Genomic DNA, 17,206 nt, shown 5'->3' with positions numbered 1-17,206 from the left:
GAGTTTTTCGGAACTTATAGACCGCGGGCCAGGAACAGATTTCCATGACCAATCGCCTCCCGAGCGAAAACTCGTATAGTGGTTACGGCTATGTATGATTGAACCCTCGTGAACGTCAGCTGCCGCTCCGTTGGTGGGCTGAAGAATGGCAGCAAATAGTCTATAAAAAAATTTAGTCATCGCCTCCCGCTTTATACTTTGTCAGATGACTACAGATGACTACAGCCATGGATCACCGCTCCCAGGTTGACGCGGCCTACTTTGATTTCAAAAAAGCGTTCGATTTGGTTGACAACGACGTTTTGCTACAGAAGTTGGCTGGGTTCGGATTCACGCCTAGGCTGATGCATTTTTTTGCAGATTACCTACGCGGTCGTAGTCAGTACGTAGCAGTGTCCGGATATCAGTCCCAGCCATATTACACCCGATCAGGTGTTAGTCAGGGCAGCACGTTGGGACCTACTCTGTTTCTACTGATGATCAACGATCTACCGAAGGTCGTCAGAAACTCTAGGTGCCTGTTATTTGCAGATGATCTCAAGCTCTTCATGCAGATTGGTGAACGGGATGACTGTGCCAGACTGCAGAGAGATATTGGGGCTGTTGCAGATTGGAGTGATGCTAACAACTTGCAATTTAACGCATCTAAGTGTAAAACCATCACTTTTACTCGGGCTCGTTCACCAGTGTACGCTGCATACCATCTCCGGGACGTTCCGCTTGGAAGAGTCAGTGAAATATCTGATTTGGGACTCAAACTGGATGTGGAGCTCGACTTTCGTACACATATAACACAGATGTGTAAAGCCGCTACGAAAACGCTCGGGTTCATAATGAGGGTATCCGCGAAGTTTAAAAACATCAGGGTGGCGATATTGTTGTACAATGCTTACGTCCGCAGTAAGTTGGAGTTTGGAGCCATAGCGTGGGACCCCAGCGAGGAAAAATACCAGTTAATGGTGGAGAGAGTCCAAAGACGATTCGCCCGACACCTGTACAAGAGGCAGTATGGATATTACCCTCTCCTGTATCCCTCGCTTTTCGTCTCGGGTATGGTGGGGCTTCACACACTGGAGCTAAGGCGGAAACTGTTGTTGTTAATGCACTACTATGGTGTAATAAACAACACAGTAAATAATCCGAGTGTACTGGAGAGACTCGGCCTGTTCGTCCCGGTGTGGCGTCCCTGTCCCCCGGGCCTGAGCGCGCTGCCCGCGCGGCGCCCGGCGCGCCTCTTCGCGGGGTGCCCCGCGCGCACCCGCCGCGCCGCTAATTCGCCCACGGCTCGGGCACTGGAGCTTCTTAATGTCTTGTCCATCCGTGCCCCACAGATCGACATATTCGCGGATAGTGTTGGTAGTTTTGGTAGAGAGCTCTCAGTATTCCTGAGTCAATACCTGACGAAATAATGTTTGACTACTATTTTGTTATAATGATGATATATGTAAATAATTAATGATAATAATGATGATTTTAATGTAATTAATTTAATTTATTTAATAACCCTATATGTATGTACTATTTTTGTAAATAATTAATTGTGTTTCAATGTGTGTATTTGTTTTTGTAATGCTACCGTAGTTTGTAATAGCTAGTTTATAAGCGATTTGGTTAAACTGTAATGCTTATAAATGTAAATAAATAAATTCAATGATAGTTTAGATGCTATTGTGAATAAACAAAATCGTCAGCCGATTGTATCGCTGTGGAAAGACCGTCAGCTGGTCACATGAACATGTAAATGTGTGTCGTTGGCGTACGTGTCGCCATTAATTTATAGATTGTCAGGTCCCCTCAGAAAACCAGCGCCACGTTTTGCCGCGGCATTATGCTGAGGGGATCCTTTTTAGCGTCCAAATGTTTTTCGTCTGCATGCCTTTCTTTTTTATGTACTATGTTTGTGGCGTCAAATAAATGTATTTTCTTTCTTTTTTTTCTTTCTACAACGGAAAATTCTTTTCAGTCATCGGCGTCATCGCCTCCCGTTTGATACTTTGTCAGATGATAGTTTAGACGCTATTGTTAATAAAACAAATCGTCAGTCGGTATCGCTATCGCGTATCGGTATCGCGGTGGAAAGACGTGACGCGTTTCGGTGGCTGCCATTCCTCAACCCACCAACGGAGCAGCAGCTGACGTTCACGAGGGTTCATCATACATAGCCGTTAACCGCTATACGAGTTTTCGCCCGGGAGGCTATGGCTGACGAAATTTGCGCCTGGCTCGCGGTCTATTATGTACGAAATATCATTGATATTTACCAGTCGCTTTTCGGTGAAGGAAAACATCGTGAGGAAACCAGACTAATCCCAATAAGGCCTAGTTTACCATCTGGGTTGGAAGGTCAGATGGCAGTCGCTTTCGTAGAAACTAGTGCCTACGCCAATTCTTGGGATTAGTGAGCCGTGGCAAAATGCTGGGACAACGCGAGGAAAATGATGACAGTGTACCTATATGTTTTTCGTCTTATTACAATGGAGCTGCAAATTCACAGATCACAGGCGCAATGCTTGTGAAAATACAACACCGTAGAATACCTAGGAACATTTCCGAAATGGTCATAATAGCTTAAGCCCTTTTATAAACTAATATCAGTTATACAATCTAAAAAGTAGACACAATTTAGCTACTTGTAGTTCAAGCAGAGTTTTTATCAAGTAGATTTTTCAAATTATCAGAGGAATAATCTGTTCAAAATGCTTACAGTATGTGTTATTATAAAACAAAATATTAACCAAATACAATAGTCTAACCCGTTCGTATAAAAATACCGCAAATCGATGTACAGGTTAGCCGTTTGGCACACACATACTAGAGGCCAAAACAAAATTTTTGACCCGCAGTTCCTAAAAAAATTTCGCTGCGGGGGGATGTGGTAAAACATTATTTTTTTTGTACGGAAAAAAAAATGTTTTTTTCCAAAACCTATGGTATGTGGTATCATAAGAAAGGGCTTTTAGAGGCGATTCTAAAAATATATCACATCATTACATTTCGGGCATTTTTTTTAAATTAAAACAAAAAGAATTTTCGAAACATACCAAGTTTGGGCTCCTCCAGACACGATATGGCTGATTTTTGTTTGTACAATATACCACAAATGATACGTGATATCCTTATGTCTAACTCCAAGAAAGCAATTTTAAAAATAATCATTAACAAATTTTTATTTTTTTTTAATTTTACAAAGTGACAGTTCTACTTCAATACCTAAGTCTTATGGAACTATACTGCAGATACGGTAGATATTAATCATAAAATGATACGTAATATCCATATATCGAACGGGAAATACCTCTTTAACCCTTTAACTGCGCCTTTCATCAGTTGGTATAGTTTGTTTAGTTTTTGACACAAAATATCAAGATTGTATCCTTCAGATACGATATACCCTATCGATTTTTCTTTGTACAATATACCACAAATGATACGTAATATCTTATTATCTAACCCCAAGAAAGCAATTTTGAAAATAATTTCATTTAGATTTTTTTTTCCATACAAAAAAATAATGTTTTACCACTCCCCCCGCAGCGAAATTTTTTTAGGAACTGCGGGTCAAAAATTTTGTTTTGGCCTCTAGTATGTGTGTGCCAAACGGCTAACCTGTACATCGATTTGCGGTATTCCTTTGAAATTGGGGTCGAGCGGCTTCCGCTACGAGTAAACCATAGTTTGAGAGGAAAAGGGATAACCGCTTCTCCATACAAACATAGTCCCCTTTTTCTTCCCTGGATATTAACGTTATTAAAAATGTTTTGACGCAATTTTATGTACCTATATGGACCATTGATTATTATATATTATAAGAGTTTTTTTTATTATTTAGCGTTATCCCACATTAGTGGTCCCCAAGGGTATAAGCCTCCTCCACCTGTCTCCACCTCTCTTTGTCGGTGGCAACATCCATCCATTTTTTTCCCGCAGCCTGTACAATGTCATCTGCCCATCTTTTTCTTTGCCTTCCCGCTCTTCTCTTTCCAGCTGGGCCTGGCCATTTTGTTACAAGATTTGTCCACCTTTGATCCTGATATCTTGCTACATGACCTGCCCACCTCCACTTTTGTTTCAGACTAAACTGCAGGGCATCTGTTATCTTTGTTCTCTTGCGGATGTCTATATTTCTTGTTTTTTGTATTCTTCTTAAATTTAAAATACTTCTTTCCATTGCATGCTGGCAAGATAGAATTTTGTTCTTTGCTCTTTCCGTGTAAACCCATGTTTGGCATGCATATGTCAAACTTGGAAGAATGCAGGAGTCCATTATGATCTTTTTCATGTTAAGATTGTAATTGCCTTTGAGAATTTCTTTTTGTGCCCAGTATTTCTTCCAGGTTGTGTTTATTCTTCTATCAATTTCATTTTCATTACTGGTTGTTGCGAAAGATACTAATTTTCCCAGATATACATAGTCTTCCACATAATCTATGGGTTTTTCCTCTATTTTGATAGTCTTCTTGTTGTAGTTTGACATGATTTTAGTTTTAGATGCATTCATGTGCAGGCCGATTTTTTTGCTTTCAAAGTCCAGTTCTTGTAGCATTTTTTCCATGTCTTTTGCTGATTCACTAAAGATGGCTATGTCATCAGCAAATCTTAAATGCGTTAGTTTTTTGTTTGATATCCATATTCCTTTTCGATTCCAGTCCATTTTCTTGAAAATATCCTCCAGAACCGCTATAAATAGTTTTGGAGAGAGTGGGTCGCCTTGTCTCACTCCTCTCCCAATTGTGAATGGTTCGCCTTGCTTTTCTAGTTTAACTGTGCTTGTGCTTGTGCTTTTTGAATAAACATTATAATACTATTATAAGAGTTAGGAGCATTTAAAGATTTGTATGGAATTCGTTTTTTTACACCTTATAATTGTACCTATGTAATATTTATATTATACAGGACATGTAGCCCGAGCTCAAGATGGAAGGTGGAGCGAACGGGTACTCCACTGGTGGCCGCGCGAAGTCAAACGACCACAGCGTCATCCCCGACGCAGATGGAATCATGAGATGACATACTACTGTTTGCGGGCCATAACTAGACAAGACTGGCGGCCGACAGAAAGTCTTGGCATTTGATGGAGGAGGCCTTTGCCCAACAATGGGCAACCAAATAAATTATACAAAATAAAAATAAAATAAACTCAAATAATCATACTGAATAGAGATTGAAATATTATATAATTATCTTATAAATTAATTAATTCAAATGTAATTTCATGAATTTATTTGGAATAAAGGGCTTATATTATTATATTAATATCCAGAGGATGGGGACTATGCTTTTATGGAAAGGTGGTTTCGGAGCAGTTGTCTACTTTCATCTTAACCCTTTAAGTTTTTCACCCAAAAAGCTTATAAAATTTCGAATTGTAAGTTAAAAACTTTAGTAAGTATTCCTATTTTTTGATGGCCTGATGGTGAGAAGTAAAGAAAAATTAACCTTAGAAAAAATAATCAATGTTACTCTAGTTTAGTACTTAAAATGTTTCAAATAATACTCTTATGAAATATAAATTTTATACTTTAAATTTGATAGTGGGCCATTTGCATTTACCAGTGTTTTCCTAATTTATGCTGTTTTAAAAGGTTAGTTAGAGAGTCTGTAGCCAATCCATAACCGGAGAACAAACCTAATGTGAGTAATGAGTCAGTGTGATGAAGCTTCTTTACAGTGATCACAATATATTTTCAAATTTATTAAAACTGCCTCAATTTTAAGAATGTAATAATAATAACAATACATTAAATATGAATACCTAATTACCTACATAATACCCAAAAAAGTCTAACACATAGTTAATCTACAGGAAAGGTGCCTCCATGGCTATATATTAAATGACCCTAATAATTAAAATATATCACAAATGTTTCACAATAACAAATAAAAACTGATATATAAATAATTAATCAATAACTTACCCGAAGGGTTATATTGCAGCAATCCATTATAAGAACAATACATATATTTAAATGTAACACCCTTAACCAGCAGAGTGAATACTGAGAATCCTAAGTTTCTTCATAACTCAGTCACGTTATAATATATACTCACTGGATTTACACTGTCATAAATAAAAGTGTAAAAAAATAATTATTACTTACATTCTGCTAATTTGAATGTAATCAGGTTTAAAAATAAAATAAAAAATACTTAATACTTTTACGACGGTAACATGAAATCATAAAAAAAAACTTGTTTATTTGATGAAATAACAACCAGTCTTCGACTTCACTTCCCGGTTTTGTAGGGTAACAACCTATTACCAACAAATCACGGCAATAATTAATTTAATTAGCAAAATATCTCACCTTAGTCCTATTTTTCAGGTTTAAACGGTCATCTTGATCATCTACTTCGAACTTCATTTTGTTATGCAGGCACTTCGGTCTTCGGTTTATTAAACATACAAAGTGTTTCTAAAACTTTACTATTATATAAACTTTCTTTTTACACTCTATTTAAAATAGCAGTTCGCAACCGCCATATCCAAAGCATAAGACTGGATTTGCCGCGCTTAGTTCGCCCAATAAATGAAAAGTTCCTAATCTGTATTGTTATCAAAAAGTATAAAATTGAGCCAAAGATGAAAGAACGTTTCCAATGATTCCAATGTAGCATAGCATGACATTTAACTGACATTGACACTTTTGACAGCTATAGTGTTACCAGCAGTAGATTAAAAACTTCCCTAGTTGTTCTATACATATATATAGTTGGTCAAACCAATTTGTCAGTCAGTAACAACCAGGAAAATTATACTCATCCCTTTCTTTTGGGTGCTAGTACTAGTGTAAGACAAAGATAATATGATTCTCTCTGTCTATGTTTGAAATGAGACAGTCCTTTGACAAACTATAGTTGGTTAAGCAAATCTTGTCAGTAGAAAAACGCGGAAAATTAAAAAAATGTAGGCCCGAATGTTTATCGTCCCATAGAAAATTTGAATTTCATCTTTTTCTACTGACAAGATTTGCTTGACCAACTATATTTTGTCAAACCAAATTGTCAGTAAATAAGAACAAAAAAAACTAATCCTTTTCTTTTGGGTGCTAGTAGTGTAAGACAAAGTATGATTCATTCTGTCTATGTTTGAAATGAGACAGTCCTTTGACAAACTATACGTAGAAGAACGTGAAAAGTTAAAAAATAAATGTAGTTCTAGCTAGACTGAAATAGACTATCGCGAAAGGTTACATCACTTACTGTAAAGGACCGGAGAAATGAAATATATTCTGAAGTAAATACAATCAAATATATATGTTGTATAGTTGGTCAAGCAAATCTTGTCAGTAGAAAAAGGCGCGAAATTCAAATTTTCTATGGGCCGATATCCCTTCGCGCCTACATTTTTTGAATTTGCCGCCTTTTTCTACTGACAAGATTTGATTGACCAAGTATATGTAAATTTTCCTTAATTTTCTCAATATTATTGACATTTAAAACTTACTGTACTTCTCAAAATTAGAAAAACGGCTTAAAATGTTGCTGATGTCTTCTGTAAAGGACATAGTGAAAAACGCGCTGAAATACCTAGGCGTATGTATAGCGCATAGTATAGTATAGTGCTGTGTTTTTGACGGTGAGTAAGCTGCAGTGGCCGGTTATTATCAGTACTATAGTCTGGCAAACACAAATAATAGGTACTCATCCCTTTCTTTTGGGTGCTAGTACTAGCGTAAGACAGACAGTATGATTCTCTCTGTCTGTGTTTGAAATTAGACAGTCCTGGGTCAAACTATAGCTACTTCTTTTAACGATTGGTAAGGGATAGGGGAGAGGTCAGATTGTCATATCAATCAATATGGAGAATTGGAATTATGAAAACGAGTAGTTAAGTACTCATTGTTTTTTTTAATATTATTATGCTCACAATCTAAGTAGGTACATTGTATAGTTTTATTAACTACAAAATAAATTATATCTTGGTAATCTCTATAAAATTGTTTGAATGTATTGTACAACCAACCAAAGCAATGTTTGTTTTTCTGTAAAGTCCAAATGCTTATACGATGATAAGATTGTACAAAATTTTGTCTAATCTATCGATTTTTTTGTTCCAGAAATATTTTAACAAAAGGTAATTTAAAAGGCGTTTACACTCATTGTCATATTTTTTAGAACAATTAAACACGCAGTTTATTTGGTTCACTTAAACTAAGTTATACTGATTATTAAGTAGCTAGTAGTAATTATTTAATTATGTATATTATATGCAATTTTTACATTTTATGTACACAAAACCTATATACATGACAAAGGCTAACAGATCTTGATCTTAGTCTAATTATGTAAAAAATACACATTACTTAGTCAAAATATGAAAATACATAAATAATTTATAACTAATAAACTAATGGTAAACATCACATGAAAGCAGGTTATAACATATATGAATATTTTTAACAAATATGCAATTTATGTTTCTTTTGATTTGAATAGTTCATATGATTTTAAACCTGTGACAGGGAGGAGAAAATGAATGAAGTCTTAAGGTGAACCTCCAATAGATAACAACGTCCCAAGGAAACGAGTAGAAAAAAATGTATAAAATATTTGCCATAAACTACAACATACTAAATTGCTTGACAGTCACTAGACAACGCCATCATTGAATATTTGAGTTTTCGAGGACACAGTCGCCTATTTAGGTAACCGGTGAACTTTCTTCTTTAATTTATTCTTCCTTACACGTTGGGTATGTTATCTATGAGATAAAAAAATTACGCACGCGAAGCTCAATAACTTGACAGTTGAAATTTTTTAGTAGGTACTTTAAGTAGTGTCTTACCAACAATAATAACAAAGGATATATTATTGTGTATTGCTCTCGTACTACAAATTTTACTTATTAGTATTTGGTTATAAGACTTATAAGTCAAACAATTAAGTTATCACGTGCTTCAGAGAAAGTACTCAGACGACAGATATCACCAGCAAATTTTAATTAAGTACAAAATCACTTATCAAACCACGAATATAAAAATGAATACAGCATTAATCTTGCACTATCCCCTACATTCAATTTTCATAAACAAAGACGAAAATTAAACGCTAACTGTATGATTTCTTGTGTGTTAAAATTTTAAAGTCCATTGAAATTTAAGCCTGACTGAAGATACAGTGATATAGGTATCTAACAAATGCTTGGTCGGCGCTGTTAACATTTTATCTAATGTCATCCTATTTCCGAATATTTTTCCTGTACAACGCATAGTTTATTTTCAGTCAGGCAGCACTGATTTTAGGGCCTTGCGGCCATTACGTTAGGGTGCACTAGGGTGAAGGCGGCAAGCTGTCATCACTCTCGAGGTAGGTCACGTAGTTGTCCTCACCGTGAGGCGGCCGTGGAGGTGGCAGCGATGGTACGTCGTAACCATGCATCTGTTGACAATAACGCTTATATTAATACTACGCAGCACATATACATGGTACCTAATGCCTATCAATCAGTATAAACTTGTATACTAGGTAATACGAGTATATATGTACTTGAAATAAAGCAAAAAGTACCTGATTTACAAGCTGCTGAAAAGCCGCGCTGTGATGCGGCGCGCGATCTAAGTCCGCGTGTAGTGCGAAATCCGACAACGCCTTCCAGGGCGGCTGATACGCCGTCACCTCCAACGCCAGGCTGCCCGCCGGCTCGTGCCGCACCGGCGAACCCGCTACGAGCGGCACGCCCATCGACATGTACCCCATGCGGCGGCCTTCCTGCAGTATAGGGACAGGTGATTGTTTTGGTAATACATATAACATATCGCATGTGATAGTGTGATAGTGAGTAGTGGGACTCGCAGCGGAAGTAACGGAATTGGTGTATAGCTGCAATAGTGCATTCCCACTTTCTGAATGAATACCATTCATAAAGTAGATATCCACTTTTGCAGCTGGGTGTACCCATGTAGTCCATGAGATGTTAAACTATAAATAAAATGTTTTCGTATCAAGTATGAAATGCCAGGTTATTATTTTTATGCTGAAAAATAGCATTTTTTACATTTATTGGTACTTAAACTTACTTCAGTTTTAATTAAATCTATTAATTAAAAAAGTATACCAAAGGATAAATTACCACCTTCTCCTGCTGCATCTGCATTTTCAACTGTATAGTTTTTTTCTTATCTTTACAACGCTTGTTCTGGAACCAGACTCTTATAACTCTGGGACTGAGTCCAGTCATTTCCACTAACTGTTCCTTCATCAGAGCATCGGGGCGTGGGTTAGCTGCGTAACAAGTTCTGGAATATATCAACGAATATTAACAATAGTACATTTTTGTAATAAAATGGTTTCAAGAGATTTGTTATTTTGGTAATGCGCTCCTAAGATTAAGTACAACCATTAAAAAATATCAGACACAGTAGATGCTGATAAACTGCATAAGAATCGATATACATACATTTATCATAGCAGAGGGTCTCCCGTGAATACGGATGTTCACAAATTGCGGGCATCTTTGTCTTTTACTCGAATTAAAGCGTAATTATAGTGATAGAAAAGATTCCCGCAATTTGCGAAATTCAGTGTTCGCGGTAGCCCTCAGATACTACACGACCAAGATAATTAGAATATAATAGAAACTGTTTATTCTCGTGGCAAGCATTAAAAAAAGGTAAATGAAATACAGATAAAAAAAGAACAAAAAACAATCTAACAACATATAATATAACATTACATGGCACATTAGGAAATTATCGTAGCGGTACAATTAAAAAAAACAGGACAAACCTAAGGGTGTTATTCCACTTGTCCAATTTATTTGTACAATGTGTATTTGCGTCTCCCATTTTGCTTATTGAGAGAGTGAGACGCAATGCACATTGGACCAAGAAATTGGCCAGGTGGAATACCAACCTAAGCGTATGTAGTTGTTTTTCATTAAGTACAGTGCGAACTCTCGTCGGCTTGCCGTCTGCTGCAGCGCTAGTCCGCGCCCTGCCGCTTTTGTGGGACCCTGACTCACTGCCAGAATCTGAAATTCCAAATGAAATCAAAGTTATATTATAGTTTGTCAAAGGACTATCTCATTTCAAACATGGACAGAGAGAATCATACTATCTTTGTCTTACACTAGTACTAGCACCCATATGAAAAGGATGAGTATAGTTTTTTGTTCTTATAACTAAAGCTACTTATGTCACAAGTTTAATATTTTACCCGATTTTTTGATTTTTTAATCAATTGGCAATACCACGCTTTACGTCAAAGCGTCAAATGTAAACAAACTTGTAGTTTGATTTGATCATGAATCTAGTATAACTGGATCGGTCATGAGGGGTGGGGGAAAATGACCGAACGGGATAGTCTTATGTATCTTTCAGTAGGAGTAGCAGAGAAAGCGCTGTTATTGTTTGTCCTTGTCATAGTTTCACTTTTCCACCGCTGCCACAACCGAGGTTGTGGCAAACAAATAAGTACGTGACATGTCATGTTTGTTCGTTGCTTGTTTAATTATCGTTGTTTTGTATGAAATTGTGCTTTCTCTTATGAAATATAGTGATGGTTAGCGTTTTGAATGCTTGAACTTTGATAAAATACTGGTGAATTGTTCTGTAATCGGCTGTAATAGCCGCTCTGAGCAAAAATATGAGATCATAACCTTTCACACGTGAGTACGGTATTTTACACCTTCCTCTTAACGCAATATGTGAGAATAACATCGTAAAATTACGTTACACTCAAAGCAATGTAGAATCAAACGATTTCAATAAAAATATCACAATTAAATATTTACGCAAATTAACAAAACATTATTTGTAAAATTATCCGCCCAAATTACGTAGGTAGGTAGGAGTCTGAGGTCAGCCATTTTTAAACTTCTTCTTAATTTAGCTGCATAACAATCATGTCAGGGATACCAGATGAAAATATCATAATTTTATGGGTAATTTTGCCCTCGAAGTTGTTTCGTACTTCTAATTCCAAAAAATAAATAAACAAATGTTGTGAAGATTAAATGTGGTGTACATTAATTGGTGTGATTGCGATTTGTGATTTCTTTAAATTAAAACCCATAATACATTTTATTTTACGTTTTATTTACTAAACATGTTTAGTTTTGTACCACCTGCGCGAATTATAGGAGGTATTTCATTGTTTATACGCCTAAAAAGAACGGCCCATTGACATTTTATTTAACAATGTTTTAATACTGTCAAACAAGCTAACTTTGCCTCCAGGGTAATCGCCCCAACGTGATATCAAATATTGGGGTAATTTTTACCAATATGGTATCCCCACGTTTATGACGTCATCTATGTCTATCCCTTACGGGCGCACGCATATAGCTGGTCTATGTAATGCTAGGTCTATGGATTTGATCGTGCAAGCGCGAATGTAAAGCTGGATATTTTTGGGAATTATGTTTATGTTCGTTGTTTGATTTAATTAAGTTACAACAATTGGCACCTAAATCATTAGTCATTCTAATTTTGAAAGGTCAACAAAGGGTTGAGCCTGTTTCACACCTACGCTAATCCCAGCCGGACGGGGGCTAAGTCCAGTAAGTCCTTTGTAAATGTATTATTCGCCGGCTTGTAAGCGCGTGCCCGAGAGATTAATAATATGCAGTCAAAGTGTTGTCCATAATCAGTATAGTCACAATGTCACTGTACTACTTTCTACTCTTAACTTATAGATCTAGTAATGACATCTAGATATTCCCTAACTTTATATTATTGTAGCAGAGTTCTTTAAGTGTTACTATTTGCGGTATAAATCAAGCAGGCGTTTTATTATTTTAATTCACGCGGACCTCGTTTTTTATAAAAAAAAAGGGTTTTTGTTAAATTAGATTTTTGTTTTGCGTTTTACAGTCAACTCACTAACCACAAAAACAGATATTTAGTAGAATGTACAAAACAAAAAATAATTGTACAATGCGATAAAAACTTATCTTACATGCATAGGATTGATAAGATATCATCTAAGATGAATCCAGATTATAGACCCAATAATCGATAGATAATTCTTCAGATTTATGTTTACGTGTCTGTCTTTGCAAGGTCTTTGTCCTAGGCGACTATTTCGAAGTCCGAAACTTGCACCATCCCACTAACCCGGAGTTAACCGGTTAAACCGTTAACCCAGTGTCAAATTGTACTGGTAACCATGGTAACTCCAGATTTAACCTGTTAACCCTGGGTTAGTGGTACTAGGAGCACGGGTTCAAATGGAAGCGTTCACACTGCGAACAACTGTCGAGACGACTTTGTATCCGTCTCTCTAGAACATAGTTGTGAAAAACACAATACATCTTAGTGATTCTTGCGCTCAGCTTGGTCTCCTGGCCCTACTTGCCTATGTTTTGGTCGCCGAGAGACCAAGTCGCCAGCCACTAGTCGACAGTGCGGTCAGTGCGTAATGGCTCTAAATGTGCATACTTTTCGTTCATCTTTATCGCTCTTGCAATATATGAGTGACAATTATTTTCGAATTTGGTGATGGTAGCCCCCTTTGGACCTTTCTGCATAACAGTTGGGTAACAATGCGAATGATGCGACAGGTACATTGCGATTTGATCAATCAATTGGATTTGTTGTCGCCAATGTATTGAAAGTCGAATGCGATTTGTTGTAAGGCCTGTGGAGCGCTTCGCAATAAGTTTCGCAACAATTCCCTCCTGGGACAGGCGGCCAATTCGAACGTAAACTGATATCGGAATATTTGAATCACGTTATTTAGTTATCGTGCATTTCGCTCGTACTTGTCCGTACATGTATTGGCGCGGGCGAGACGCACCATAACTATATAAATATAACATGATTGAAATATTCTAATGTCAGTGTACATATGTACGTTCGAATTTGCCTGATATTCTGAATTTAGAACTCATTGCGTCCCTCTTGTACTAATTAGTAATATCGCATGTTGAGAACGAAAGTGACCCAACACGAAAATTCGCAAAATTGAGTTAATTATACAGAACGACCTTTAAAAGCATACTTTACAACGTGGATAGTTTGAAACAGCCCTTTTCTAGTTAGAAAAGCGCAGAGTGATATTGTTAGTCTCTTTTTCACGCACCCCCTCCCGCACCTGCCGCCAGAACGACAGCGCCCACTTTAGTGTTACGTCACAGGTGGTACCAACAGCACGTGTTATAGTAATTTTAAAAGTGACCTAAAACTGAATGAGTCCCTACAGTAGTGATTATACGGTACGTTCACACAATTATATTTGATACTAAAGAGACCCAAGTTGTAATTGTGTCACTTTAGTACTGCTGCATGTATTTGATTTAGTGCAACATTTGTCTTTGAGTCTTATTAGTATTAAACATTGCGGATGATATTGTGGTATTATTAAGAAAGTGCCTCTTTAATATTGGTCGTTTATATACTTTTTTGTACTTAATTTATGATAGGTCTGTATATGATTTAATTAATAATAATCGTTAAAGGCTCATTTGGTTATGTGTCTTTTTATTATGTTTTAGTAAACAACCTAGGTAAATAAAGGTCACTTAAATCTTAAATTAAAATGAAGAAAAGAGCTGACCACATACTCCAAATGGTGATCAATGACAAACAAAATGAGGTCAGTTAGGTATTTTATTATTACTATTATAATATGTTTTCTGTTTAATTACAATTTAAATACCTACGTTCAATTTGTTACGTAAATTTATTTTCAGAAAATTGACAAAGAGAACGTGCTCTCCAGTCCGTCCATAATAGAGGATACACCACCACGTGACCAAAAACAGAACTGGACCAATTTGTTACAGATTAGATCTTCAAATGTAAGTTTATGATTATTGAATATGGTGTCCAATGACAGTAAATTACACATACGAAGTAAGTATCAAAATTATCCCTTTCTTTTATATATTTTAGGTATGCGAATCTATTTCCGAAAATAACGCAGACCAGAGTGTAGTAAATGACGTACCTCATTTAAAAAGCCCACGTACTAGAAGTTCAAGTTCTAGTAGCTCATCATCAAGCAGTAGTTCGTCGTCTGATAGCACCTCGTCATCGAGTACTTCCAGTTCATCAAGTTCCAACAAATCAAACACTTGTGCTCCAGTTCCTAGTACTGATGTGGGACGGCGAGCAGCAGCGGTGTGTAAGCCAAATTATCATGCCTCTCCAATAAATACCGACGAAAGTGATGTAGACTTGAGCGACAATGATCCAACCTTTTTAGGTGTAAATAGGAATAATTGCTTAATACCGGCTTCAAGCTCTTCGTCAACTTCAAGTTGTTCTTCACCTAAACTTGACAATGACGTCCCTTTGGTGGAAGGTGTAGAGGAGCAATCGAATACCGAGAAATCCAGAAAACGCAAAAGAAATGGAAGTGCATGGAAACAAAACATGGCTAAAAAATTATAATAGCCTATAAATCGGTTTCTAAATTAAAAAAGGTAATACCAGCACGAAGCATGAAGCCAGTTTGTAACTGCAGACTAAAATGTTCAGATAACATTGGAGATGCTGACAGATCATCGTTGTTCGACAATTATTGGAATTTACCTGATTTAGAAGTGCAACGTGCTTATATAAGGGCTTGTATTACGGAAATAAATCCCAAATATAAATACACAAATTCTGAAAAACCACGAATGCCTAATAACGCATTTTATTTTACAGTTAATGACGGCAAAATTCGTGTATGTAAGAAGTACTTTATTAATACTTTGGACATTTCTGATCGGCAAATTAGGACAGTGAAAAAAAAAAACTAACGTGCATGGTACCGTGGAATCCGATCAACGTGGGAAACACGTCAATAGGAAAACCATAGATCAGGACCTTCTGCGAAAGATAAAAGAGCACATTAATTCAATACCGCGAATTGAATCGCATTACCTTAGAGCATTAACAAGTAAAGAATACATTTCTGACAGCAAGACTATTAAAGATTTATGGAGAGATTTTAACCAAAAACAAAAAGACAATAATTTACCTGAATGTCCTTATTGGATGTATATAAATACATTCAACAAAGACTTTAATATTGGATTCTTTCAGCCCAAAAAAGACAGATGCGAAACGTGTTTGTCTTACCAGATTGCTCCGCCAGATTTAAAACAGTCATTGAAAGCCAATTATGACAAACACCTAATTGAGAAAGATTTGTGCCGTCAAGAGAAGCGACTAGATCGTGCCAGTATTAATGCAAATCATATCTGTGCTGTGTATGATTTACAGTCTGTAATGTTATGTCCCAGTCCAGCCTACTTTTACTACTCATCTAAAATCAATTGTCTTGATTTTACGATTACTGAATTAACTGCCCTTAGCGAGCAAGAAACCTCGGCTTACGACAATGTGTATTGTTTTTTCTGGGACGAAACACAAGGGCAAAGGGGGGCCAATGAAATTGGTTCATGTCTATTCGACTATCTGAATTTTTTAACCAATAAACACTCCGATGAAATGTTACATATTACATTTTACTCTGATAATTGCGCTGGCCAGAACAAAAATAAATTCATAACCAGTTTATATTCATATGCGGTAGCCTATTTTCCCAATATAGCAACTATTACTCATAAGTATTTAATAAAAGGTCATACTCAGAATGAGGCAGATAATGTGCACAGTTTGATCGAGAAAGAAATTAAAAAAAACGAAAAAGCTGGACCAATATACACACCACATCAGTACATCACATTAATTAAAAGTGCTCGAAAATCTGGCAAACCCTTTACAGTCAAAGAACTGCATCATCAGTTTTTTTAAAACCTTGAAAAACTGCAAGAACAGTGGGCACATAACTTTAATGAGAATTTAAATAAGGAGGCGGTGAAGTGGAACGACATAAAAGTTCTAAAATTTGTTAAAAACGAGGAATTCCTGTTTCATTATAAAACTTCCTATACGGAAACTGAATTTTCTACAATAAAATTAATATGCGAAATAAGAGAAAAAAAATGATAATTTCTGGTGACATACAAATGGAATCCCTTTATCAGCAGGCAATTGCGTTAAAGGATAATAAGAAAAAGGATCTCAAAGATTTAGTTAAGAAAAACTTAATTCCTCACTACTATGCTAGCTTTTATAATTCTTTGTAAAGAATAGGTATATAAGCAAACCTTGTGATAAAAGTTTATGAACTGTTTAGTTTATAACTATTCTTATTTACTTGTGAATGGTGAAAAATGATTCCTAATTAGCTTTAGAAGATTTATTTTTTTGTTTTCATAATGACCTTATTTGTATTTACTATTTCAAACGGAGCGTCTTCAAAAGTACTT

The 17,206-nt window shown here is 36.3% G+C and overlaps 2 protein-coding genes across 5 annotated transcripts in view; both read right to left on the bottom strand.

Moving 5' to 3' along the window:
• Positions 1–6,377, bottom strand: part of LOC134752947 (endoplasmic reticulum metallopeptidase 1-like) — a 33,117-nt gene extending 26,740 nt beyond the window's left edge. For all 3 annotated transcript variants that reach the window (XM_063688729.1, XM_063688736.1, XM_063688744.1), the window contains exon 1: positions 6,306–6,377. In XM_063688729.1, coding sequence (XP_063544799.1) covers positions 6,306–6,362 — 57 coding nt within the window. In that variant the 5' untranslated portion in view covers positions 6,363–6,377. The remainder of the gene's footprint in view (positions 1–6,305) is intronic.
• Positions 6,378–7,812: 1,435 nt separating this feature from the next.
• LOC134753076 (insulin gene enhancer protein ISL-1) overlaps positions 7,813–17,206 on the bottom strand; it is a 73,533-nt gene continuing 64,139 nt past the window's right edge. The window contains exons 6-9 of one of the 2 annotated variants that reach the window (XM_063688848.1): positions 10,852–10,969; positions 10,073–10,235; positions 9,508–9,708; positions 7,813–9,378 (exon numbers count right to left, since the gene is read on the bottom strand). In XM_063688848.1, coding sequence (XP_063544918.1) covers positions 9,271–9,378; positions 9,508–9,708; positions 10,073–10,235; positions 10,852–10,969 — 590 coding nt within the window. In that variant the 3' untranslated portion in view covers positions 7,813–9,270. Of the gene's footprint in view, positions 9,379–9,507; positions 9,709–10,069; positions 10,236–10,851; positions 10,970–17,206 lie in introns of both variants that reach the window. The other variant, XM_063688841.1, reaches the window with a different exon arrangement.

This window comes from Cydia strobilella, chromosome 2, assembly GCF_947568885.1.
Source record: "Cydia strobilella chromosome 2, ilCydStro3.1, whole genome shotgun sequence".
NCBI classification, from domain to species: Eukaryota; Metazoa; Arthropoda; class Insecta; order Lepidoptera; family Tortricidae; genus Cydia; species Cydia strobilella.
Note: the sequence above shows the minus strand (reverse complement) of the source record. Positions and strands in the feature narration are given on the sequence as shown.